The sequence below is a fragment of the Papio anubis genome, chromosome 8 (assembly GCF_008728515.1).
Source record: "Papio anubis isolate 15944 chromosome 8, Panubis1.0, whole genome shotgun sequence".
Taxonomy (NCBI): Eukaryota; Metazoa; Chordata; class Mammalia; order Primates; family Cercopithecidae; genus Papio; species Papio anubis.
In genome coordinates this window covers 95,588,917-95,616,571 of record NC_044983.1, presented here as the reverse complement: position 1 = coordinate 95,616,571, position 27,655 = coordinate 95,588,917, and the positions used below count along the sequence as shown (strand labels likewise).

Below are 27,655 nucleotides of genomic sequence, written 5' to 3'. Positions count from 1 at the left end.
CATTAGGGGCAACCTGGGCAAGGGCTCAGAGAACAGGGTGGGTGAGAGTAAGCAAGTGGTCCAGTAGACCAAATGGAAGCAGAAACTTGCTTGGAGGCAGTGTGGTGACAGAGAAGTTTACAGTTATTTCGAAGCCAAAACTGAGCCATTAAAGGCCTGTTGGAAACAATCTGAACAAAATAATGTTTCAGGAGAGTTATTCTGATGCTACAGTGGATTGGAATTAGTTATCAGGCTTCTCCAGTAGTCTAGGAGTGATATGAAAAGAGCACGAATTAGGCAGTAGCAGTGGAAATGAAAAAGTTTGCACAGTCTTCTATGACTCTCTTCATATACGTGAGATAATTTCGGATTTTTATGCATCAATCAATTAACATACCATAAAGCTCTTAAGAAATTAGATCCTTCGGCAGAAAATTTAGGATCTTGGATATTGCATTCACCACAATGAAATTATAACAATCTCTTGACAAACCTGAAAACGTGCAGTTTACCTGTTACAATCTTGAATGCAGCCACTGCAGTTTCCTTCTTTTAGGTAACATGCTGCTCTATTTGAATATAAGATACTTAGATCATCTGCAATTTCACTTCCTAAAAATCACATTTAATTAAATACAGTTAAAATCCATTAGCAAGATCACAGTTCACCAGAATTACAAGACAGCCGAGGTCTCCGGTGGGGTGGCACTGCAGTCCTACAGACTGATCATGCAGAACTCGGCGGAGCTGCTACTCGCAATAGCCACCAAGGGAAAGCCCGGCGGGGACGGAGGCAAATGTGCCTGGCCGGGAACATGCCCGCATTCCAAGGTGCTGCTCACTGAGGTCAGGTGGCACGGCGCTCTTAGTCACCTGGGAGGAATGCAGCGATGCCGGCGCCTGTCATTCAGGAGGCGGCAGCGCCTCTCCCACGGGGCCCCTGGGGGTCGGGTGAACCGCAGAGCAAGGGGCCCAGGAAGCGGCGGGGCGCGGCGCACCTACCTGCCGGCTCCAGAAGCGCGATTGCCGCCGAGTACTTGCTGGCCGCCTCGGCGAACTGCCCGCTTCGGAACAGCTCGTTGCCCTGGCTCTTCAGGCCGGCGGGGCTAAGTGGGGCGGCGGGGGTCTCCGCGCCCGGTCCGCCGCCCGGATGCCCGGTGGCGCCGCCGCCCGCCGCCGCCGCCGCAGAGGCCCGCCGCGGGCTCCGCTTGTCCGCGCCCGCCTCCGGGGTCTGGCCCCGCCGCGGCGCGCCCCTTGCCGGCCGCTTGCCACCCTCGGCTTTGCCAGTCAGCTTCTTCTGGATGTTGCCCATGGCACACGGCTGGGCGGCGCGCGCGGCTCCCGCCGGCTCCGCAGGCTCTGTGGGGAAGTGGATGCGGGAAGTGAGGGTTTGCATCACTGGGAAAGCTGCCGGGGAGGCCGCGGGGGCGCCCGGCGCGGAGGGCGGGCTCTGGGGAAGCCGGGTCGGGCTCCGCCCCTGCGGGCGGAGCTGGTGCTGGACGACCTCTGCCGCCGGTCGGCCCAGTCCGCGCCCTCGGGGCCTCTGCGGCTTCCTGAGGACTCGGCTCCCGAGCTCCGGCCAGAAACCTACCCTGCCTGTAACTGTTTAAGCGCTGAAGGGCCTGTGGCTGAAAACCGGCACCTCAGAGCCATACCCTTCATCAAGCCCACCTGTCCAGTTAGAGCTTACAAAATACGTACTTTTTTGAATGGAGTTGCAAAAACTTGAATACAATTATAGTACCCAACACGGAGGCACCTTTCCTTATTTTAAAATATTAGGAGAAAAAGATTTGAAAGAAAAATAAAGCGTAAGTGATTTTTAAGTCATTTTAAAAGTGAATTTAGCAAAAAAGTCACAAATTAGGCACCTAGTTTTTAAGCTTAAAGGGAGCCTTAAAAACAGTAAATTTTCCATCCCATTGCCTTATTCAAACTAAAAATTTATTTGATTTTGATTAGGAGTTCGGGTATTAATAGCTTTAATATTTGTTGAATCTATTTTTAAATATGAAAAGGATGTATAAATATTTAATTTATGGTGTCATCAATATTTAAAACAAAGCAATTAATCATTTCAAAGCACTGTTAAAACGTACTTAAATATGGAGATTTCCAAGCTTTCTCTAACTAATTCTTATCTGATTCTTAATGGATATATTTTCCATTCTCTTTCATGAATGGTAAAGCCAAGATTTTAAGCATAGAGACAGAAGGAACAGAAAAGCACAATTATTTAAGTGAAAATCAGTAGGTGATCACCTTAAGACAAGCATCAAGTATAAAAACACATTAATAAATACTGTTTCCTATATAGCAGAATAACATTCAATTTGGATCACCAGCCAAAGGGATCTTAATTAAAACAATAAAAAATATTTTGCTATAAAGATAAATCTGCAGATTAAACCCAGCAGGGTTATTAGAGTAAGGCTCCAGTTTTCATGTGGTTTCTGTCAGTCAGGTTCTCCACCAGAAACTGGGTGAAAGCACAAAAGTCAGGGTTGGCAGAAACAATGGTCAGCTTGGTATTACTTTCACCCCTTTGTACAGTATCCCCTCAGGTCTGACCAATACTATCACGGCAGTTCATTTAGAACTAATATGGGTCACATTAATCTTAATACCAAGTATTATCATTCCCACTTTACAAATGAGGCAACAGAGAAACAAGGAAGAAGCTAAGGAATGCGCGCTAGTACACAGAGCTAGAAGCCAGCATAACTCGGATTTGTTTTTATTTTTATTATTTTTATGTATTTATTTTGACACAGGGTCTTGCTCTGCTGCCCAGGGTGGAGTGCAATGGGGCCATCATAGCTCACTACAGCCTCGACCTCTGTGGCAGGCAATCCTCCCCTTAGCTTCCAGAGTAGCTGGGACGACAGGCGAGAGCCAGCCACGATGCCTGGCTAATTTTTAAAATTTTTTATACAGATGAGGTCTTGCTGTGTTGTCCAGGATGGTCTCAAAGTCCTGGTCTCAAACAATCCTCTCTCCTTGGCCTCCCAAAGTGCTGGGATTGCAGGCATAAGCCACTGTGCCCAGCCATAACCCAGATTTGAACTGAATGCAAAGCATTCTTTCCTTAAGACTGAAATGGCCCTAAACAACTCTGATAGTCTCTGGACAGGTAAAGAGAGGCCCAAACATGAAAGACTTGTGAGTTCTGTTGGGTGTTGGGATACCCATGGGACAATGTAGTGGAGCTGTTCAGGGGGTGGCTCCACATGTAGATCAGAGAAGTGGCCTTATCCAGAGACAGTGACTTGGGAGTTACTAATATATAAAAGTTTGGGGCCGGGCACGGTGGCTCATGCCTGTAATCCCAGCACTTTAGGAAGCTGAGGCAAGCAGATCATGAGGTCAGCAGTTCGAGACCACCCTGGCCAACATGGTGAAACCCTGTTTCTACTAAAAATACAAAAATTAGCTGGGCATGGTATTGGATGCCTGTAATCCCAGCTACTCAAGAGGCTGAGGCAGGAGAATCGTTTGGACCCAGGAGGTGGAGGTTGCAGTGAGCTAAGATTACACCATTGCACTCCACCCTGGGCAACAAGGCAAAACTCTATCTCAAAAAAAAAAAAAAAGTTTGGGTGTGGAACTGGCAAGGTGGCTTACTCCTGTAATCCCAGCATTCTGGCAGGCTGAGGCAGGAGGACTGCTTGAGGCCACTAGTTTGAAGCAAACCTGGGCAACATAGCAAGACTCCATCTCTACAAAAAATAAAAATAAAAGTTTGGATGTAGATGGGATCACTCAAAGGCTCACAAGGATCCCTGAGATATACTAACACTTAAAGGATGAACAGAGGAAAAACCTACAGTGTAGGCACAGAAATGCCTAGAAATGAAAGAAAAAAAAACAGGAGCGCATACTGCCTCAGAAACACCAAGAATAGTTTGGGAAGAAAGGAGTCAACAATAACAACTATCAAAGGAATGAATGGCCAACAGTGTAGCCTCAAGTAGGGTAGTGTGAGCAGTTGATAGGCCAAAAATCCTCAGCAAAATACTAGCAAACAGATTCAACAGCATACTGAATGGATTATACCCCATGGCCAAGTGGGATTTATCCCAGGAATACAAAGATAGTTCAGCATTAGAAAATCAATCAATGCCAACACACCTCATTAACAGAAAAAGTAAAGAATTGCACACATGATCCCACAATTGATGCTGAAAAGGCATGACAAAATCCAACATGCTTTCATGATTTAAAAAAAAAAAAAAACTCAGAAAACTAGGAATAGAAGTGAAATTCCTCAACATAATAAGGCATATTTATGAAAAACCCAGAGCCAACATCACATTCAAAGATAAAAGTAATGAAAGCTTTCCCCTAAACATCATCAACAAGACAAGGATGCCCATTTTCACCACGGCTATTCAACACTGTACTAAAAGTTGTAGACTGATCAATTAGGCACTAAAATGAAATAAAAGGCATCCAAATTGGAAAGAAAATAAAACTATCGGCCGGGCGCGGTGGCTCAAGCCTGTAATCCCAGCACTTTGGGAGGCCGAGACGGGCGGATCACGAGGTCAGGAGATCGAGACCATCCTGGCTAACACAGTGAAACCCCGTCTCTACTAAAAAATACAAAAAACTAGCCGGGCGAGGTGGCGGGCGCCTGTAGTCCCAGCTACTCAGGAGGCTGAGGCAGGAGAATGGTGTAAATCCGGGAGGCGGAGCTTGCAGTGAGCTGAGATCGGGCCACTGCACTCCGGCCTGGGCGACAGAGCGAGACTCCGCCTCAAAAAAAAAAAAAAAAGAAAAGAAAAGAAAACTATCTCTATTCATAATTATATGATCCTATTTATATTTAAAAAAAGAATCCACCCCTCTTCACCACCCCCACCAAAAAAAAAAAAAACCTAGAGCAATAAACAAATTCAGCTAAGTTGTAGGGTATAAGTTGTAGGGTATAAGATCAACAAGCCAAAATCAGTGTTTCTATACACTAGCAATCAACAGAGCAAAAAGGAAATCAAGGAAACAATTATATTTATAATAGCATCCAAAAGAATAAAATATCTAGGAATAAATTTAACCAAGGAGATAAAAGTATTACTTTAAGAATTTTTTTTAAAGACTTGAATAAATGGAAATATATCCTATAATCATGGATAGGAAGACTTATTGTTATTAAGGTTAAAATGTCAATACTACTCAAAGCAATCTACAGATGCAACACAATCCTATCAAAACTTTTTGCAGAAATGGAAAAGACAATTCTTAAATTCATACAAAATTGAAAGGAATTCAGAATAGCCAAAAAGATCCTGAAAAAATAAAATCAAAGGGCTCTCTTTTCTCTCTCTTTTTTTTTAGACAGGGTCTCACTTTAATGATATATTAGTCAGGGTTCTCTCTAGAGGGACAGAATTAATAGGATATATATATGTAAAGAGGAGTTTATTCAGTATTAACTTACACAATCACAAGGTCCCACAATAGGCTGTCTGCAAGCTTGGGGAGCGTGGAGAGCCAGACCAAGTCTCAAAACAGAAGAACTCAGAGTGTGATGTGATGTTCGAGGGCAGGAAGCACCCAGCACGGGAGAAAGATGTAGGCTGGGAGGCCAGTCTCTCCTTTTCATGTTTTTCTGCCTGCTTTATATTCGCTGGCAGCTGATTAGATTGTGCCCACCAGATTAAGGGTGGATCTGCCTTCCCCAGCCCACTGACTTAAATGTTAATCTCTTTTGGCAACACCCTCACAGACACACCCAGGATCAATACTTTGTATCCTTCAATTCAATCAAGTTGACAGTATTAACCATAACAACCACCCCTTGTCAACCTGAACCCATATACATTTCCCAAGATTATACATAATCTTCAAATAAAGACAATAATAAGGTCATAATCATACCTAACATAATACAACTGTCCTTTGTACAACCAGAAATGCACCAATCCCCAACCCAAATACTATAACATAAAGTGAATAATACTTAAATGCTGATATGAAGTCAATCTTATGTCACATGATAAAGGAAAAAGGAAATAAAATGAAGACATTTTCTTAGTACACATGTATACCTGCACAAACATGTTTTTAACAAAAGGAGAGAATACTCATGACAATTACAGTCCCCGTTTCTGCAGCTGGTCACGTGGGCATAGCTGGTATTGACTACCTTCTTCTACTACCCATTCTGTATTCCCTTTGCCTTCAGTAAGCACCTCAGCAGGTCTTGGTTTTTTTTCTGATCGAGTGCCCCAAACCTTCATTCCTGAAGGGTCTGGGACATTTGTAGTCCTGGCTGGATTGGGTTGTTGCAGTTTCCCATTGACCTTAATCAGAGGACATAGTAATACTAAGAGACGCCCTCATGGATCTCCTGCATTCCATGCATACTCTTCCTTACCTCCACTGTGGAGCAGACTGATTTCATTTTGAGAGTCCAGGTCAATCACCCCATTACATATCTGTAATCCCAGCACTTTTGGAGGCTGAGATGGGAGAATGTCTTGAGCCCAGGGGTTCAAGACCACCCTGAGCAACATAATGAGACCCCTGTCTCTACAAAAAATAAAAATGAAAAAATTAAGCAGGGATGGTGCCATGTGTCTGTAGTCCAGGCTACTCAGGATGAGGTAGGAGGATCACTTGAGCCCAGGAGTTAGAGGCTGCAGTGAGCTATGATTGTGCCACTCTGCACTTCAGTCTGGGCAACAGAGAGAGACCTTTTCTAAAAAAAGGAAGGAAGGAAGGAAGGAAGGAAGGAAGGAAGGAAGGAAGGAAAAGGAAAACACAGGAGTAAATATTTAAACCTTGGATTTGACAATGGATTCTTATATATGATATCAAAAGTACAAGCAACAAAAGAAAAAATACCTGAAAAAAATCTTTCTTAAGGGGGGCTCTGAAAAAAATTAGATAAATTGGACTTCATATAAAAATTAAAAACTTATACATCAAAGGAAATTATCAAAAAACTTAAAAGATAGCCCACAGAATGGGAAAAGTATTTGCAAATCATATTTAATAAGGGTCTAGTATCTAGAATGTATAAAAAATGCTTACAACTCAACAATAAAAAGATAAATAACCCAATTAAAAATAGGCAAAGAGGCTGGGCGTGGTGGCTCACGTCTGTAATCCCAGCACTTTGGGAGGTCAAGGCAGGTCAGGGGTTCAAGACCAGCCTGGCCAACATGGTGAAACTCCATCTCTACTAAAAATGCAAAAAATTAGTTGGGCGTGATGGTGGGAGCCTGTAATCCCAGCTACTCGGGAGGCTGCAGCAGGAGAATTGCTTGAATCTGGGAGGCGGAGGTTGCAGTGAGCCGAGATCATGCCATTGTACTACAGCCTGGGCAACAAGAGCGAAACTCCATCTCAAAAAAAAAGCAAAGAACTTGAATAGACATTTCTCCAAAGAGGATATACAAATAGCCAATAGGGATTGAAGAGACAGTAAACATAATTCGTTCTTAGGAAAATGCAAATCAAAACCATAAGGAGCTACCACTACATACCCATTAGGATGGCTTTTAAACAAAAAGGCAGACAATAACAAGTGCTGGCAAATATGTAAAGAAATTGGAACGCTTATTGCAGGTGGGAATGTAAAATGGGATAGCCACTTTGGAAAATAGTCTGCATTTCCTCAAAGTTAAACACAGTATATCACCCAGCAATTCCACTCCCAAATAATGCACAAGAAAATCTAAAACATCTGTTCAAACAAAAATCTGTACATGAGCGTTCACGACAGCATTATTCATAACAGCCAAAAAGTGGAAACGACCCAAAGGTCCAGCAACTGGTGAATAAAGAAAATCTGGTATTATCTACACAATGGAATATTATTTCTACAGAAAAAGGAATGAAGTACTAATGCAAGATGCAACACACATGAACCTTGAAAACATTATGTTAAGTGAAAGACAGATACAAAAGGCTATATACTATGATTCCATTGGTATGAAATACTCAGGATAGGCAAATCCATACAAATAAAAGTAGACTAGTGGTTGCCAGGGGCCCTGGGAAAGGTAAAATGGGCAGTAACTGCCAATAGGTATGAAATTTCTTTTGGGGATGATAAAAATATTCTGAAATTAGATCGTGGTGATAGTTGTACAACTTTGTGAATATTACTAAAATTCACTGAATTTGAAAAGGATGGATTTTACTATATATGAATTATATTAAAATATTTTTAATGCTTATTTTACCTCACTTTTGACAACAAAGGATACTATTTTTTTTCTATCTCAGCCAATTTGATAGGAAAGAAAAAGAATCTATTTAATTTTCATTTTTATGAGTAATACAAAGTTTATCGATCGTTTCTATTTCTTCATTAGTGATTTGTCTGTTTGTATGCTTTGCCCAGTTTTGTACTAGCACGTCATCTTTTTCTTATTTTGTAGAAACTTTTCATATTATAAGGTTATCAACCCTTTGCCATCTTTCCTAGTTTGTCATTTGTCTTTTAGTTTTTTTACGGCACCTAACATATACATGTTTTTCATTTTCACTAATCAAAATTATTCACCTTTCTCTTTATGATTTTGTTGATGGTTTGAACTCCTGGAAATCTCCAACTTCCATCCTCCTGATCCTGCCGGTTCTAGGACGAGAGAAATACTGATCTATGTTTTATTCTTCTGTTTGTGAGTGACTGTTTAATTTTCTTAGCTTTCATTTTTAAGTAGGAATACCAAGAACACTGCAAGGGAGGGTAGATGCTCACTTTCCTCTGATTGCGTCTCTGTAAGGAGATAGATGGAATAAATACCAAACTCTTTGACAGCTACAGCTGTATGGTGATGGCCACTTCTTCCTTCTAAATGATCTCTACTAGTGAAGGCAAACAGATAGGGAGCTTCCAGGAAAAAGTCCATGAACTCAAATCCCCAGGTGTAATCATCCTGGCCAATAGGCAATTTGTTAATACTGGCCCTTAGAAGGAGAGGCAAAGAAAGCCTATCAATTGTCTTATCTCAGTACCTGACACAGAGCAGGTGCTCAGTAATTGTCAGTTGTTAAATTAAATCCATCAGTTATGTAATACCCCAGTCGGGATGAACTGGGCCTGGCCAACCTGAGTGGAGTTCATAAAGGGACAGCATTACCAGCCAAGGTTACAAAACACAAATTGCTGCCTTTTTCCACGGTCCTGGAACATACCCCATAACGACTGAGAATTCTTTCCTGGAATGTGATGAGATGGAGAACCACATGTAAAGATTCCAACCTGATAACTTTCCTCTGGGCTTTAACATGATTTTCCTAAAAGTGACTCAGGTTGCTTCTCTTGTGTCCAAGGCTCTAGCACCTCTTTTCACACTGTATCAAACAATGTAACTTGTCTGAATGTAACTAGTTCAATGTAACTAGAGGTGAATGTAAACTAGTTCAATTGATTTCATTTCATTTTAGGATGAAAAGATTATGTCTGAGTTTCTGGCTATTTATTCTACTTAATCTCAATTTACTTTTCTGATAAAAGGGAACTTACTGGTCTTAAAATTTATATTATATTATTTTTCTAAAAAAAAAAAAAAAGATGGGGTCTGGCTATGTTGCCCAGGCTGGGATTGAACTTCTGGCCTTAAGCAATCCTCAGCCTCCTGAGCTTCCTGGGACTATGAGTGCATGCCACTGTGCCTAGCTTAAAAATTATATTCTTTGTATCAGAAAGAAACTTACAGCATCCAATGCTCATAGTCGGAGGAGAAATTCTCAAATAAATATTCCAGGCTTCTGTCTTGAGAAACTATCTTATAAAAAGAGGAGCAAGCTGAGTGTGGTGGCATGCCTATAGTCCCAGTTACTCTGGAGCCTGAGGTGGGAGAATCTTTGGCCCAGGAGCTCGAATCCAGCCTGGGTGATATGGCGAGACTCCATCTCAAAACGAAAAAAAGAAAAAAGAAGCAAATGAACATAAAAACAAGCAGAAGGAAGAATATAATAAAGAGTAAAAATCAATGAAATTGAAAAAAAGAATTTTAAAGCAGAGAAAAATCCATGAAACAAAAGCTGTTACCTTGAAAACATCAATATACATAGCTAAACCTCTAGCCAGTTTGACAAAGGAATAAAATACAAATTACCAATATCAAAAAGGGGGAGATCACTACAGACCTACCAGACATTAAAATAACAAGGGAGTACTATGAACAGCTCTTATGTAGATAAACTCAACGACTGGAATGAAATGGACCAATTCCTTGAAACTACCAAACTACCAGGATTCAGCTAAGAAAAAACAGATAACCTGAATAGTTGCACATCTATGAAAAAAGTCAAGTTCTTCCTTCCATCCTTCGTTCCTTCTTTCTTCCTTTTTTTCTTTTTTTTTTCTTTTAAGAGATGGGATCTCATTATGTTGACCAGGCTGGTCTCAAACTTCTGGCCTTAAGCTCCTGCCTCAGCCTCCCAAAGTGGTGGGATTTCAGGCATGAGCCACTGGCATCCATTTAGAAATAAAATTCTTAATTCAGAATATTTCACAAAACAAACTTCAGTCCTGCATGGCTTCACTGGCAAATTCTACCAAACATTTAAAACATATATATATCAATTCTATGCAATCTTTTGCACAAATAGAAGTAGAGGAAGCACATTCCAACTCATCTTATGAGGTTGGCATTGTCCTGATACCAAAACCAGGTTTTTAAAATGAAAAAGAAAAGAGGAATAAAAACTATAGTTCAATATATCTCATATCCAATATATTAACAGACAACAGAAGAAAACTATATGACCAAATCAACTGATGCAAAAAAAAAAAAAAAGCATTTAAAAAATCAACATCAATTCAAGATAAAAACTCCCAACCATCTAGAAACAGAAGGCCACTTCATTAAGTTGATACAGGGCATCTATCAAAACCCAACACTTATCATCAAACTTACTGGTAAGACTAAATGCTTGCCCTCTAAGACTGAAAACAAGACACATATGTTCACTTCAGTGCAATAAAGCAAGAGAGAGAGCAAGAGAGAGAAGAAATGAAAAAATAAAACTCACCTTATTTGCAAACAACATAATTGTCTATGAAGAAAATTCCAAAGAATCTACAAAAAGGATCCTAGAACTTATAAGTGAATTAGCCAGATTGTGCTAGATCAACCTAGAAAATAATCAATTATATTTCTATATTCTAGTAATGAACAACTGAATTTTCAGTTTTATAAAATTTTTAAAAATATGATTTACGATAACTTCAAAAAGCTAAAATACTGAAGTATAAATCTGTCAAAGCCTGTGTAGTATCTGTATGCTGCAAAACAAAAAACACTAATGGAAGAAATCAAAGAGGACCTAAATAAATGGAGAGACATACCATGTTCATAGATTAGAAAATGCAATATAGTCACAATGTCATTTCTCCTCCAAAGTGATCTATAAATTCAGTTCCATTTCAATCAAATTCCCAGCATGACTTTTTCCCCCTGAGAATGGGAGTCTTGCTGTCACCCATATGGAAGTACAGTAGCATGATCATGGCTAACTGCAGCCTCAAACTCCTGGGTTCAAGCAATCCTCTTGCCTCAGCCTCCAAGTAGCTAGGACTACAAGCATGCACCACCATGCCTGGCTAATTTTTTTGGATGACTTTTTTTAATAGAGAAAAACCAATTTTACTCCTTTATATCTGCCATACTATTATTATATTCTATCATAGATCTTTATATAATGATATATAGAGGAAAATCTCTTGTATTTTACAATGACTAAAAATACAAGACTTTTTTTTTTTTTTTTTTTTTTACAGTGGCGTGATTTCAGGTCACTGCAACTTCTACCTTCTGGGCTCAAGCAATTCTTCTGCCTCAGCCTCCTGAGTAGCTGGGACTACAGGAGTGTGCTACACGCCCAGCTAGTTTTTGTATTTTTTGTAGAGACAGGGTTTTGCCATGTTGAACTCCTGCACTCAAGCCATCCACCCACCTTGGCCTCCCAAAGTGCTGGGATTACAGGTGTGAGCCACAGTGCCTGGCCCATACAAAGACTTGTGGTAAAATAGTCACCAAATATAAGTCATTGTTAAGTAATTTCATGTGATAAATAAATATAATTGAATATTAAGAGAAATGGGAGGAATGCAGACCATAAAAAGTAAAATATTCAGAATCTATATCCTAGGGGAAAAAAAGGAAAATATAACAGAAAAAAACTGATTTTAAAACTATGTATGGCCATGCACGATGGCTTACACCTATAATCCCAGCAATTTGGGGGGCTAAGGCGGGAGGATGGCTTGAACCCAGGAGTTTGAGAACAGTCTGGGCAACATAGGGAGACTTCATCTCTACAAATAATTTTAAAAATTAGCCAGGTGTGGTGGCACACACATGCAGTCTCAGTCAGGAGACTGAGGCAGGAGGATTGCCTGAGCCCAGGAGGTCAAGGCTACAGTGAGCCGTGATCTCATCACTGCATTCTAGCCTGAGCAGCAGAGCGAAACCCTGTCTCAGAAAAATTAAAATGAAAACTATGTGTGAAGGCAAAGGAACTAGAACAGTCAAACAATTCTGAAAAAGAAAAATAAAGCTGAAAAAAAAAAAATCACACAACCTGATTTTAGACTTAACTGCAAATCTGTGTTAATCAAGACAGTGTGGTATTGATGAAATGATAGACACATAGGTCAATGGAACAGAATGGAGTCCAGAATTGGATTCTACTAACTGGTTATACAAATGTAATCTTTTACAAAGGTGCATAGGCAATTCAAAGGAGCAAAGATAGCTTTCAACAAATGGTTTCAGAAAACAGACCAGGTACAGTGGCTTACTTCTCTAATCCCAGTGCTTTGGGAGGTTGAGGTAGGAGGATCGCTTGAGCCCAGGAGGTTGAGGTCAGCCTAGGCAACATGGCAAGACCTTGTCTTTACAACAAATAATTTTTGTTCATTTGTTTGCTTTGTTTTGTTTTTGTTTTGTTTGAGATAGAGTCTCTCTATCACCCAGGCTGGAGTGCAGTGGTGCAATCTTGGCTCACTGCAACCTCCGCCTCCCGGGTTCAAACGATTCTCCTGCCTCTGCCTCCCAAGTAGCTAGGACTACAGGCACACGCTACCATGCCTGGCTAATTTTTGTATTTTTGGTAGAGATGGGGTTTCACCATGTTGGCCAGGCTAGTCTTGAACTCCTGACTTCAGGTGACCCACCCCTCTCAGCCTCCTAGAGCGCTGGGATTGCAGGCGTGAGCCACTGCGCCTGGCCTAAATAATTTTTAAAAATTAGCTAGATATGATGGCACTCAGCTATAGTCCTAGCTGCTTGAGAGCCTGAGGCAGGATCACTTGAGCCCTGGCGGTTGAGGCTGCAGTGAGCTATGATCACACCTCTGCACTCCAGCCTGAACAACAGAGCAAGACACTATCTCTGAAAAAGAAAAACTTCTAAGAAAATCTTCATGACTTTGATTTAGGCAACGTGTTCATAGATATAACATCAAAAGCACAGTCCATTTAAAAAATTGGATAAATTGTACTTCTACAAAATGAAAAAACCTTTGCTCTGTAAAAGACTGTTAAAAGAATGAAAAAAGCTACAGACAAAAAAATTTTTCAAATCTCATACATAAGAAAGACCTTTCATCAAGATTATAAAAAGAATTCTCGGGACGTAACAGTAGGAAAACAACAACCCAATTTTTGAAAAGTGGTGGAATAATTTCAAGAGACACTTCACTAAAAGCAATATAGAGATGGTAAGTGAACACATACAAAGATTCTCATCAGGAAAATGCAAATTAAAACTGATGAGAAACCACTGTACACCTAATAGAATGGGTAAAAAGGGGAAAAAATGCCAATACCAAATGATGGCAAGGATGAGAAGCATCTAGAACTCTCATATGTTACTAATGGCAACGCAAAATGGTATAGCCACTCTGGAAAAGAGTCAGGCAATTTCCAATAAAGTTAAACATATACTTGCCGTATGGACCAGCAGTCCCACTCTTAGGTATTTACTCAGAGGAAATGAAAACATATGTTTACACAAAAACCTGCACATGAGTGTTTATAGCAGTGTTTACTCATAATTACCGAATACTGGAAATAACCCAAATGTCCTTGAATAAATGAATGTATAAACTTTGGTACAACTATTAATGGAATGCTACTCAGCAATAAAAAGGAATGAGCCAGTGGTACATGCAGCTACATGAATGAATCTCAGTGACATGCTAAGTGAAGGAAGCTAGACTCAAAACGTGACATACTTTCCAGTTCCATTTATATGACATTCTAGAAAAGGTAAAGCTATAGGAACAGAGAAGAGCTGGGGTGAGGGAAGGGTTTCACTGAAAGGACAGCAAGAAGGCCTTTTTGGATGGTAGAATTGTTCTGTATCCTGACTATGGTGATGGTTACATGAAACCATACATGTATTAGAACTGTATATTCAAAAGGTCCATTTTTACTATATATAAAATTTTTTAATAATTTTAAAATAACAGGAATTAATATAGCTTATACTTCATCTCGCTTCAGATAAGATTTAAAATTATTTCCTTTAACTGTAAGACATATGGTTAATTATGCAAAGCTAAATATAAACCCTAAGAAGATTTGCTGCCAGATCGTATTTACAATCTGGCTAAAAGGCAAGCCTGAATCCTTGAAAAACTGGTTACCTTAATTTCTCCCTTTTGAATCCTGTTTATGTTCTCTCTTCCTTCTCACCTCTCTGATTGTCTTCCTCTTTCTCCCTCCCTCCCTTTCTGTTCCTTTGTCTTTATCCTATCTTAACTGATTGTATTTTAATCTGAAGTGTATACATTACATTATTTTTTGTCATGTAAAAAAATTAAAATTTGTTCTTTATTTTTCAAATGGACTGAACTGAACATTTTGTATCTCTCTCAAAATTAGAATATTCTGTCAAATTACTTACAAGTTGATTTTTACTTGTGAATGATTTTCAAAATTGATAATATCTCCCCCCTCCACTGCCCCGCCCCTGCCGGTTGCTCAGGTGTTCTCAAGAAAGAGGGAAAAGTTTTTTTTTGTTTTTTTTTTTTTGAGATGGAGTCTCACTCTATTGCTCAGGCTGGAGTACAGTGGCACCATCTTGGTTCACCACAACCTCCACCTCCCTGGTTTAAGCCACTCTCCTGCCTCAGCCTCCCGAGTAGCTGGGATTACAGGTGCATGCCACCACACCCAGATAATTTTTGTATTTTGAGTAGAGACGGGGTTTCACCATGTTGGCCAGGCTGGTCTTGAACTCCTGACATCATGATGCACCCACCTCGGCCTCCCAAAATGCTGGGATTACAGGTGTGAACCACCACACCCAGCTGATGGAGGGAAAAGTTTTTATGTCCCTTGTCAAGTGAGGAGGCAAATCTTTCCCCTCAAAGTTGACATAACTTTTGATGTTTTATATTATGAAGATAATGCTTTATCTAGTCTAGATTCTCTTAAAATATTGTTTCAAGTGTTAAATTATACTTATTTCTTTTGCATATTTAAAATATTTTTGAGAAACACACATAGCAATTTTCTAGTAATGCATTCATTTTTGGCATATAAATGGGGCTACCCATACCTGTTTTGAAACCAACACATTTGTTTGCAGTCAAGAAGATACATACAAAACAATTATCAAAGAGAGATATTTAAGGTTAACTTGCAAATGGTTTGTGTCATATGAACACAGTCATTTACATTTAAAGGTGGTGACCAGGAATTAAACTGAGCACTAGAAAAAGGTGACAGGTTAAGAAGGAAAATGGGTTTGAGAGATTCTGTCAAGCTGTATTAAGAAAAAGATGAGCGAAGCTGGCTTGTGAATTTACAAGGCAAAGCTAGAAAAACTTTGGTAGATTACGAATTTCTGTACAAATAGAAAAACTGAGCCAGCTCATCATATAAAAAGGCAGTTTTTTACATAACCTAAATAGAAAAGATATTTTACTCTTATCTCCACTGCCATCTTCATGTTTTCTTCCGCTGTCTTTTCCTTCTTCATCTTCAGAGTTTTCTATTTCCTGAATAACCATCCTTTTGCCTTTGGTTTGAGTCTTAGATACAGCTTCAGAATTTTTCAGATCTCTTTCAACCTCTGACAAGGTTTTCTGCAACATAATTACCATATTAAACAAAATATTTTCCTTTAATAATAAATATAACCAATCTTTCAGGTAAAAACATAAAGATGTTGAAAAAAGAATACAACTAAGACACGGCTTTTTTTGGGGTGGCCTTTGTCTGATTGTAGTCATACATGTCCACTGTAAAAAAACAAAAACAAAACAAACAAACAAAAAAAACCAGTGTAACAAGTATAAAAAATAAAGAAAAAATCACCTAAAATCTTGCCACTCAGATACTACTGTTAACATTTTGATAATCATCTTTCTAGATGTTTCTATGCATATATACCCACAGAGATGTATAGTTTTACACAAATGAAATAATGCTACATATGCTGTTTGTTTATTTAAAATATAGAGACGAGGTCTCACTAGGTTGCCCAGTCTAGTCTCAAACCTGTGGGATCAAGCAGTCCTCTCACCTCAGCCTCTTGAAGTTCTGGGATTACAGGTGTGAGCTACCACACCCAGCCCACATTACTGTTTTACAGTAACGCTGAAAATTCTGAAATATTTTATGCTGACTCTAATGAAAAATAGATACACCATCCTTTGTTGGATACACGATTTTCAAGTATTTTCTCCCAATTTGTGGTCTGTGACTTGTTTTGTTTTTTGTTTTGTTTGTTGTTGTTTTTGAGACAGGGTTTCCCTCTGCTGCCCTGGCTGGAGTACAGTGGTGCAATCACAGCTCATTGCAGCCTTGACCTCCCTAGCTCAAATTATCCTTCCACCCCCACCTCCCGAGTAGCTGGGACTACAGGCCCACACCACCGTGTCTGGCTTTTTAAATTTTTTGTGGAGATGAAGTTCAGCTGTGTTGCCCAGGCTGGTCTTAAAACTCCTGGGATCAAGTGATCCGCCTGCCTCAGCCTCCTAAAGTGCTTGGATTACAGGTGTGAGCCACCATGCCCAGCTGTGGCTTGTCTTTTATTCTTCTGTGTTTTCGAAAAAGTAGATGTTCTAAATTTTGATGAAGTCCAATATATCAGCTTTTACTTTTACGGATTGTACTTTTCATGTCTTACATAAGAAATATTTGTCTAAGGTCATAAAGATTTTCTCTTATGTTTTCTTCTAGAAGTTTTATGTTCTATATCTTACATCAAAAAGTATATGATCCATTTTGAATTAATCTTTGCATATTGTTAAGATAAAAATTCATTTGAAACCAGGCACAATGGCTCATGCCTGTAATCCTAGCACTTTGGGAGGTGGCATGCACCTGTAGTCTCAATTACACAGGAGACTGAGATGGCAGGATTGCTTGAGCCTAGGAGGTGGAGGCTGCAGTAAGCCATGTTCCCACCACATTACAGTTGAGGCATCAGAGAAAGGCCCTGAGACAGGCAGATCACAAGGTCAGGAGATCGAGACCATCCTGGCTAACCCAGTGAAACCCCGTCTCTACTAAAAAATACAAAAAACTAGCCGGGCGAGGTGGCAGGTGCCTGTAGTCCCAGCTACTCGGGAGGCTGAGGCAGGAGAATGGTGTAAACCTGGGAGGCGGAGCTTGCAGTGAGCTGAGATCCGGCCACTGCACTCCAGCCTGGGCAACACAGCGAGACTCCGTCTCAAAAAAATTAAAAATAAAATAAAATAAAAATAAATAAATAAATAAACATAACCATTACAAAAAGGAAATACTAAGCCAGGCCCTAAACCTAAAATGTTGACTTGACAAAAGCAGCTGATATTCTAGGAACATTAGCTGCCACTCAGAGATGGTGGGATAGGTAACCCAATAGGTATATGTGGAAACTTAGTAACAATTTCTCCATGGGTTTCTCTTATTTCTGACTATACTGCCAGCAGAGGCACTAAACCACCTTCTTTCTGGACATCTCGAAGGATGTTTGTACTGAGAACAACCTTGGCAAACTGAAATAGTATTCATCTGCAGCGGGGAGGGCAGGTGTGTTGGCTCTCCAGTGTAATAAAGGTGATGCTTCCATATGGAGCAGAGATTGGGCAGGTTTGCTTACACCACATCATAAAAGAAGGGGGTTTCCTAAAGTTTTGTTTGTTTGAGATGGAGTCTTACTCTGTCGCCCCTGTTGGAGTGCAGTGTTGGCCAGGCTGGTCTCAAACTCCTGACCTCAGGTGATCTGCCTGCCTCAGCCTCCCCAAGTGCTGGGATTACAGGCATGAGTCACTGCACCTGGCTGGTTTCCTAAATTTTTGATTTGTCAGCCACCACATAAATCCACTGAGTGTGCAATATCCATCTGGGCCACTCTATGTCACCCCTGTGGGACTTGGGAGCAAGGGGAACTGACATGAACGTGAAGCTCATCTGCTTGGAGTAACAAAGTCTTTGGTGTTTGACCCAGGATATCTTGTATCCTCTGGTAGGCCACCTTGTTCATTTGTAAGCAAGGGAAAATCTGTTCTTGACACTTAACCTCTACTCTTTAGGCCTGAATACAGATCCCCTAAGTGTATAACTAAGTCAGTCTGCTCAGTCAGGTAGCATATGCTATCAATGATGCTGTGCTTACCATGCTAGTTACAAAGAGAAACGCTCTTCAATGGCCACGGAGTTCACCTCTAATCCTACCTAGGAAGGTACCTTCTATACCACTCCACATGGCTCAGACAAAAACACTGCCTACGACACTATAGGAAAAAGAAAAATTGATATTTGTCTTTCAGAGGAAGGTTTATAGTTTTGAAAAAAAAATTAAGATTCTGCTTTCTTCCACTTCAAATAGATGTTAACGTTTTGGGGTGTCTAGAATATACCTACCTTTTAAAGCTGTGACCTGATCTTCAACATAATTGTTTGGCAAGATTGATAAAACTCTAAAATAAATACAGAAACAGCCAACTACAGAATTAGGTGAGAAATCACTTTCTGCACTTACCTTGGCCAACTCATTATCAGGCTCAACATCCAGTACTTTACTCAAATCTTCTATAGCTTCCTGGAGCTTGTTTTGATGTTTATATGTAGTAGCACGACGCAGAAGAGCTGAAAATTTACCAAAATAAAAGGTATGTTTTTTAATATTTGGCATTATGGTTGCAACATATTTTGCAAGTGGAAGAATATGAGCAGCACAGAATACTTTATGATGTAATTGCCCAAAGCTCAACTACACCCATTTTCATGTTGATACACACATAGGAGATGACACTGAGGTACATAAAAGAGGCTGCATCAGGCAACTGTCCCCTCTATAACAACCCTCTGGCCCTCTGGCAGCCCCAGGCCCTGCCAGTGTTTCCAAGGACTAAGAGATTTCATACCTCAACCCTTCACAGGCAACACATTGTATTGCAATATCAGAATGATTTTCACTGATAATAATCCTTTCCTTCTTATAATTATGGCGAATATTATTTTGCCACTTTTTGAAAACATAGAATCCCTTATCAAAATTTAGTATATTGGCTAGGCACAGTGGCTCACGCCTGTAATCCCAACAATTCGGGAGCCTGAGGTGGGCGGATCACTTGAGGCCAGGAGTTCAAGACCAGCCTGGCCAACACGGCAAAATCCCATCTCTATTAAAAATACAAAAAAATTTTAGCTGGGCGTGGTGGCACACATCTGTAATCCCAGCTACTTGGGAAACTGAGGCAGGAGAATTGTTTGAGCCTGGGAGGTGGAGGTTGCAGTGAGGCAAGATTGTGCCACTGCACTCCAGCCTGGGAGACAGAGCAAGACTCTGTCTCCAAAAAAAAAAAAAAAAATAGTGTATTACTGACCAGCATCTAGCTCAGAATATGGCTCATTAGTGACATCTGTATAGCAATCCTTAAAATGATTAGAAGGAGTTACTTAGCACAGGGAACTGAGAGAATCCTGATGATTAAGTCACTTAGGTCCAGAAATTAAGCACTTTGATAATTTGTATTTGATTTTTTTGGTACGTTTCAATGTGTAATTTGATAATTATTTAATACTGACAATGAATGCCTCTCTAGACTCATCATTAACTATTATATAAGGAGAACTTGGTGTAATACGTCATTACTTTGAAAAAGAATCAAGTTTGGTAATTCTGAAAAGTGGGAATTTTTTTTTTGTTTTTTTTGGTTTTTTTTTCGAGACAGAGTCTTGCTCTGTTGCCCATGCTGGAGTGCAGTGGCACAATCTCGGCTCACTGCCTCTGCCTCCGGGGTTCAAGCGATTCTCCTGCCTCAGCCTCCCAAGTAGCTGGGACTACAGGCTCATGCCACCATATCCAGCTAATTTTTTTTGGTATTTTTAGTAGAGACGGGGTTTCACCATGTTAGCCAGGATGGTCTCAATCTCCTGACCTCATGATCCACCTGCCCCAGCCTCCCAAAGTGCTGGGATTACAGGCATGAGCCACCGCACCTGGCCGAAAGGTGTGAAATTTTATCTGACATATTTTAATATGCTATTTTAAAACATAATTATAAATTTGACCAATTTTAGTCTTAGAATGAGCTATGAAAATCTAAATGATAAATCATTTTGTTATAAATTTAATTAAAGTTGTAGCACTGCACTTTAAATATAATTTAGCTATTGCTATTGCTACGCAGATTCCTGAAGGGAATTTCCATGAAGAAATATTCATGACATAATGATTGTCCTTTTTTAAAACTTTTTATCTTGGAATAATTGGAGATTTATAGAAAAGTTGCAGAGATAGTACAGAGAGTTCCTGTGTCCCTTAACTCAGCTTTACCTAATGCTAACATCTTCTTTATTTATTTATTTATTTTTGAAACAGAGTCTTACTCTGTTGCCTAGGCTGAAGTGCAGTGGCGTGATCTTAGTTCACTACAATCTCTGCCTCCCAGGTTCAAGCAATTCTCCTGCCTCAGCCTCCCAAGAAGCTGGGACTACAAGTGCCCACCACCACGTCTAGCTAATTTTTAAAAAAATGTATTATAGGTTTTTTTGAGACGTGTTCTCATTCTGTCGCCCAGGCTGGAGTGCAGTGGCATGATCTCGGCTCACTGCAACCTCTGCCTCCTGGGTTCCAGTGATTCTCCTGTCTCAGCCTTCCAAGTTGCTGGGATTACAGGTGCCTACCACCATGCCCAGCTAATTTTTTGTGTTTTTAGTAGAGATGGGGTTTCACCACATTGGCCAGGCTGGTCTTGTACTCCTGGCCTCAAGTGATCCACCCACCTTAGCCTCCCAAAGTGCTGCGATTACAAGCATGAGCCACTACACCCCTCCTTTTTTTTTTTTTTTTTTTTTTTTTTAATTTTTAGTAGAGATGGAGTTTTGCCATGTTGGCCAGGCTGGTCTCGAATGCCTAACCTCAGGTGATCTGCACACCTCAGCCTCCCAAAGTGCTGGGATTACAGACATGAGCCACTGCACCCGGCCGAGACTTGTTAAAATTAACAGAGTTAATACACGTAAAGTGCTTGGCACAGGGCCTGACAGAGCAGTGGTATGGGATTGGCAAAACCTTCAGTGGGCTGCTGCCTAAAGCTGGGAGCCCAGTCATACTCTGTGACAGAGACCAGCTTGCATAAAACACAGGCCCAAAAGGACTTTATTGGTAAATGGAGGGCAATCCATGACAATGACAGTGGCAGGTGATGCACCAGGCTTCCCCTTAGCACTCCCATGGCTTCTGCCACCTCCACCACGTTTATAGGCAAAAAGGGATACATTCCATGTGAAAAAGTGTTTATATTTATTTTGAATCCATAAAAATTTAAAGAAATATAATGTGTTAATTATAATATATGTCACTTCCTCTTGGAATGACTCCTTCTTGATAACAGAAAAGGAGAATAGAGTCTGATTTGCATACTTCAGGTCTGAACCATGACAAGGTGGTCAGTCACAGGGACAGGGAATCAAAATAGAGTGCAGGTTTCTGGCAGAAAGAGTCATTTTTGGACAAATTTAATTTATAATTAAGTTATTCAAATTATTAATTTAAAGTGAAAATTAAATTATTTATAGCAAGCCAGGCTTAGTGGCTCATGCCTGTAATCCCAGCACTTTGGGAGGTCGAGGTGGGCAGATCACTTGAGCTCAGGAGTTTGAGACCAGCCTGAGCGACACAGTGAAACCCCATCTTTAAAGAAATACAAAAAAAATTAGCTGGGTGTGGTAGCACATGCTTGTAGTCCCAGCTACTTGGGAGGCTGAGGTGAGAGAATTGCTTGAGACTGGGAAGCGGAGGTTGCAGTAAGCCAAGACTGCACCAGTGCACAGCAGGCTGGGTGACAGAGTGAGGCCCTATCTCAAAAACAAAACAAAACAAAACAAAAACAGGCCAGGAGCGGTAGCTCACGCTTGTAATCCCAGCACTTTGGGAGGCCAAGGCAGGTGGATCACCTGATGTCAGGAGTTCGAGACCAGCCTGGCCAACATGGTGAAACCCCATCTCTCTACTAAAAATACAACAATTAGCCAGGCGTGGTGGTGCATGCCTGTAGTTCCAGCTACTTGGGAAGCTGAGGCAGGAGAACCACTTGAACCCAGGAGGCAGAGGTTGCAATGAGCCAAGATCACGCCACTGCACTCCAGGCTTGGTGACAGAATGAGACTCTGTCTCAAACAAACAAACAAACAAACAAACAAAATTATATACAGCCACCTAGGTGAAAATATCCACAAAGAAGCTCAGAGAAGGTTGTAGAGGTCCAGTGTGGGCTTATAATTTTATTATATTTATAAATAACAGAAAATCTACATTAAGTTATACTTATTTTTTTTTTTTTGGATAAAGAGAATGTTCAAATGCAAGCTTGAGATTTTTTTTTTTTTTTTTTTTTTTTTGAGACACAGAGTTCTGCTGTGTTGCCCAGGCTGGTCTCAAACTCCTAGACTCAAGCAATCATTTCACCTCGGCCTCCCAAAATTCTGGGATTATAGGTGTGAGCCACTGTGCCTGGCCGAGATACTTCTCTTTTATTTTATTTTTGTTGTTGGTTTTTTGTTTACTGAGATACTTCTTAAAAATATATATGTATTTTATTAAATCCTCTGGGATTATTAGCTACTTCCGTACAAATAATCAGGGACTTAACTTACAAGTTAAACTTAAAGCCAACTTTGTGAAGTTGGTGATTCACATACAGAAATTTGAGTTTATCTGAAATATTTTTAATGTAAACATTGCAAGTATCTACGAATGGTCTTTATTAATGGGTCCTGCTGTAAATGTAAAAGAATTCTATAATATTTTTTACCCTTTATGTTTCCAGGTTCTAACTCCAAGACCTTTTCACAATCCTGAAAAGCACTATTCCAGTTCTGTAATTTGATTTGTGCTTGAGCTCGATTGTTATAGGCAACTACAGTGGGAAGCGCCGATATGCTCCTAGAAAAGAAACCGTTACTGGCAACAAGCAAGCCTAAGGTAAACACAAGAACGTAGAGAAATTCAGCTTAAGTTACACATAAAACAATTATAACCTGTGTATAATTGTTGAATGGCTGAATTGTATCCACCAACATTCATATGTTGAAGTCCTAACCCCACAGTATCTCAGAACATGACTGTATTTGGAGATAGGGTCTTTAAAAAGCCAATTAAGGTGAAATGAAGTCATGAGAGGGGGCCCTGATCCCATAAAAGTGGTTTCCTTATAATAAGAAGATATTCGGACATACATGTATGGACAGACTGTAAAGTCACCGGGAGAAGACGGCCACCTAGAAGCCAAGGAGAGAGGCCTTGAAAAAACCAACCCTACTAGCATCTTCATCTCAAACTTCCAGCCTCCAGAAGTGTGAGAAAAGAAATTTCTCTCGTTTAAGCCGCTCAGTCTGTGGTACTTTGTTACAGCAACCTTTGCAAACGAATATAGCCTATATTATCAAAAATAATAAAATACAATTCTACAAGCATACTAAATCAATATTTAAACAGATGCTTAAACATCCAGTTAATAGCCTTAAGGTTAACTCAGGCTTTAGAGGCATTATGAGAATTTAAATACTCATATATCTGGAATCTGAGCTTTAGTTACTAGAATTAAAATGAAGGTAGAAAAAGATAAATACCTATAGATCACCTTAAAAAAAACCATTGATGTCAGTTAACATCAAATATCAAATACCAAACACATTTTTTGGAGCCAGGCATGGTGGCTCACCCCTGTAATCTCAGCACTTTGGGAGACCAAGGTGGGAGCATGGCTTGAGGCTAGGGGTTCGAGACTAGCCTGGGCAACATAGTGAGAGCCTGTCTCTACAAAAAAATACAAGAGAAAATTATCCACGTGTGGTGGCTCACACCTGTAGTCCCAGCTATTCTCAGGAGGCTGAGGTGGGAGGATCCCTTGAGCCCAGGAGTTTGAGGCTGCAGTGAGCTATGATCATACCACTGCATTCTTGCCTGGATAACAGAGTGAGACCCTGTCTCAAAAAAAACAAAAAGAATCTGCCCAAGGTCAGAAAGTGGTAGTCTGAATTCCCTTAACCATTAACCATTATACTATGCTGCTTTAATTCTTCAACTACATGATTCCTCATAAAAGAAGAAAAGAGTTTTGCAACCTGTAATAGACAAGAGACTGTGGTATAAATCTACAAGAAAAGAAAGAACAGTTATCAAGACTGACATCCACCTGCCTAAACAGGGGAGGCTGTACTGAATGAATGATCCATCATATATCCTCTTTACCTCATGTCTTCATTTAAACAGTCTGAGAAAACTTCTTTAGAGACATCAACAACATTGAAAAAAATCTATCTTATTTCCAAAGGTGGAAAAAAGATTGTACAGAGTTTAGGGCTAAGGTGGCATTGGTGATTCTATAAGAACAGTTTATCTGTAACAACATTTTAAAAACTTAGTCTACTTTTCATAGGCTGTTAAGAACTTCAGAAGTTCATATACATACTTATTGAACATCTGCTATGAACCAGGTACTTTGTTGGGCCTTGGGGATACAATGATGTAAAAATCCTTGACAAATGGGCTCTGTTCTTACAAACCTTACATTCTAGTTATTATCAAATCACACAAGCTTAAATTATACTTCTGACAAGTGCTACAAAGGAGAGGTAAGACTGCTACAAGAGCCTATAAATTGGGAGGTGAAGTGGGTGGGGTGGGATGGAGATTTAACCTAGTTTGGAAGGTCAAGTAAGACTTCTCCAAAGAAGTAAGGGGAAGACTAAGATCTGAAGGATAAATCAGAATTAATTAGATAATGGGAGGAGGGAAGAGCATTTTTTTTTTCTTAATTTTCTTTTCTCTTTCAAAGGCTAGTCAAGTGAAACAGTGGGAGTGGAGAAGGAACAAGGAAATCTGTATCTGGTTGTGATCAATTAGTTGTAAACACCACTGTACTCAGATCAGCCATGGGAAAAGCATTTTTGATGGAGGACCCAGCATGTGCAAAGGCCCTGTGGTAGGAAGGAGCACCACAAATACTAGAATTAAATCCAGGCAGTCTACAGTAGAACCTAAGTTATTCACTTCTATATCATATAGGCCTTCTGTTGAATTCCTGTCAGATGGCTGCTATTTTCTCTGCAAGACAGGAAGTTAAGTCCTCTGTCAAAAGTAGGAGTGGAGTGGGAGCTTAAAGGTTTGAGAAAAGTATTGAAAAAATAGGAGAAACACAAGTGAATATATGGTAAATCACAAGTACAACACATTGAGAGATTCTGACATAGACTTTTGCTTATTTATGTTTCAACAATTAAAACATTATCATTTTTTAAAAGGCAAGTTTAAACCACAACAAACGTCTGCTCACCTGGTATAATACATCACTGCTTCTTCATAATCTCCTGAGTTGAAAGCTTCGTTTCCTTTCTCCTTTTCACGAATGGCAAGAAAATCCTTTTCTTTCTCAGTTAGACCTAGAAATAAATGTTATCTGCTATATGTAAACATATAATTTAACAGAATTTTTAAAGTTTAAATCTAAGAATGCTTATTTTAACAGAAGCAGAAGAGAGCAGAAAGATCATAAAATAAACAAAAGAAAATAAAAGGTTCCTTAAGCTTAGTGATGTTTTCTTTTTAAATCATTCACAAGTTTTGAGGATTCAGAATTTTTTTAATGATTGATTTTGTTTTACTTTATAGGTGCCATTCATCTGTTGACTACAAACAAAAACAAATAAACTGCCCCATCTTTTTGTTTTGAAGCAAATAGAAAACAATTTGAGGAATTTGGAGGGAAAAGAGGATTGGAAAAAAAGGAATTACAAACAAATGAATTACAGTAAGAAAAATAGGTTTATATTTTAAAGTCTTACTACATTTAAAAATTAAGTGAGTAAAAGAGAGAAGCAAATTTGTTGAATGGTCAACTGTCGGAGAGAATCCATAAACTTTTCATGGTAATCTGTGCAGTACTCAAGGACAATGTCTTCTAGATTGACAGTTTTTATTATAATTCAAAAACTTTAAAGACACAAATTATTATTTTTTCTCCAATTACCTGCTGTATCTATTCTTGTCTCAATTTTAGACAAGTGTGACTTGTCTGTTACTGTCTTTTCTTTGTAATCTTCATCAATTTTCAAACATTCCTTTTCCACGTCAAATCTTAAATGAAAGAACAATAAAAACCAAAAGAAGTACAATACAGGCAAGAAAACAAATGTATTATTGATATTCTTATATTTGTACAAGTATGCCTTTGGATCCATATTCAAAGATATGCAGTAACTTTATAGTTCAAGTCATCTGAGTTCCTTCTTAAGAAAACATACAATTTAGTGAGAGCTTAAACGTTAATCAAATCTAAACTGGTCAGAACTTTGAAATTAAAATTGTGACTAACTTATCTCAATTTTACATTTTTGTTCTTTTATAGTTTGGATGGGTATAAAAATTACATTAGTTTTTTTTTTTTGGTTGGTTTTATAAAAAAAAAAAAGGATATAGTAGTTTTTTATGTACTAAAAAAAACATTGAAAGGGCTGAGGCCAGATATTCTCAGTACTCTATTAAAGTAATTTGGTATTCTTGACATGTTCAGGTTTATAATAATTATTTAAGAAATTACTGCAGTATTTTGTGGTAGATAACTTTTTTAGTGATACATTTTATATAAAGACATGTAAAACATACTTATCCCATTCCGCATAATCCCTTGGAGTTTTCTTTTTAGTTGGTCTTTTAGAACATTTTTCCTAAAAGAATAAAATCATATTTTATGAGATATATTTAATATAAGATTATCAGGTTTTACTGTAAATGCAATGTAAAGTATTGGGTTAAGACATACAAATGGAGGCTAGATGCAGTGGCTCACGCCTGTAATCCCAGCACTTTGGGAGGCTGAGGTGGACAGATCACTTGAGGCCAGGAGTTCCAGACCAGCCTGGCCAACATGGAGAAATGCCATCTCTACTAAAAATACAAAAATTAGCTGGGCGTGGTGGCACATGCCTGCAATCCCAGGTACTTGGAGGTTGAGGCATGATAATTGCTTGAACCTGGGAGGTGGAGGTTGCAGTGAGCAGAGATTGAGCCACTATACTCCAGCCTGGGTGACAAAGCGACACTGTCTCAAAAAAATAAAATAAAGATATACAAATGGAATAGATAAGAAAAATAGGTACCCTGGAAGTTACTATAACTTCAGCATTAAAGCTATTAAGAATTTTAAATTTGTAGTTAATTCTGGGGACAATCTATAGGTTTTTAAGTATATATACATA

The 27,655-nt window shown here is 39.5% G+C and overlaps 2 protein-coding genes across 10 annotated transcripts in view; one reads left to right on the top strand and one right to left on the bottom strand.

The window, feature by feature from the left end:
• Positions 1 to 9,532, top strand: part of RNF19A (ring finger protein 19A, RBR E3 ubiquitin protein ligase) — a 104,082-nt gene extending 94,550 nt beyond the window's left edge. The window contains exon 13 of the mRNA XM_017962193.3: positions 8,580 to 9,532. Coding sequence (XP_017817682.1) covers positions 8,580 to 8,622 — 43 coding nt within the window. The 3' untranslated portion in view covers positions 8,623 to 9,532. The remainder of the gene's footprint in view (positions 1 to 8,579) is intronic.
• Positions 1 to 27,655, bottom strand: part of SPAG1 (sperm associated antigen 1) — a 96,025-nt gene that overhangs the window by 42,663 nt on the left and 25,707 nt on the right. For 7 of the 9 annotated variants that reach the window (XR_004185887.1, XM_021942538.2, XM_021942534.2 and 4 more), the window contains exons 5-13: positions 27,063 to 27,124; positions 26,428 to 26,534; positions 25,735 to 25,840; positions 23,212 to 23,342; positions 18,933 to 19,039; positions 15,888 to 16,047; positions 8,501 to 8,575; positions 985 to 1,341; positions 495 to 594 (exon numbers count right to left, since the gene is read on the bottom strand). Coding sequence is in view for 8 of the 9 variants with exons in the window: in XM_021942538.2 (XP_021798230.2) it covers positions 495 to 594; positions 985 to 1,341; positions 8,501 to 8,575; positions 15,888 to 16,047; positions 18,933 to 19,039; positions 23,212 to 23,342; positions 25,735 to 25,840; positions 26,428 to 26,534; positions 27,063 to 27,124 (1,205 nt within the window). In the remaining variant the exon portion in view is untranslated. The remainder of the gene's footprint in view (positions 1 to 494; positions 595 to 984; positions 1,342 to 8,500; positions 8,576 to 15,887; positions 16,048 to 18,932; positions 19,040 to 23,211; positions 23,343 to 25,734; positions 25,841 to 26,427; positions 26,535 to 27,062; positions 27,125 to 27,655) is intronic. The other 2 variants (XM_009213423.4, XM_009213425.3) reach the window with 1 other exon arrangement.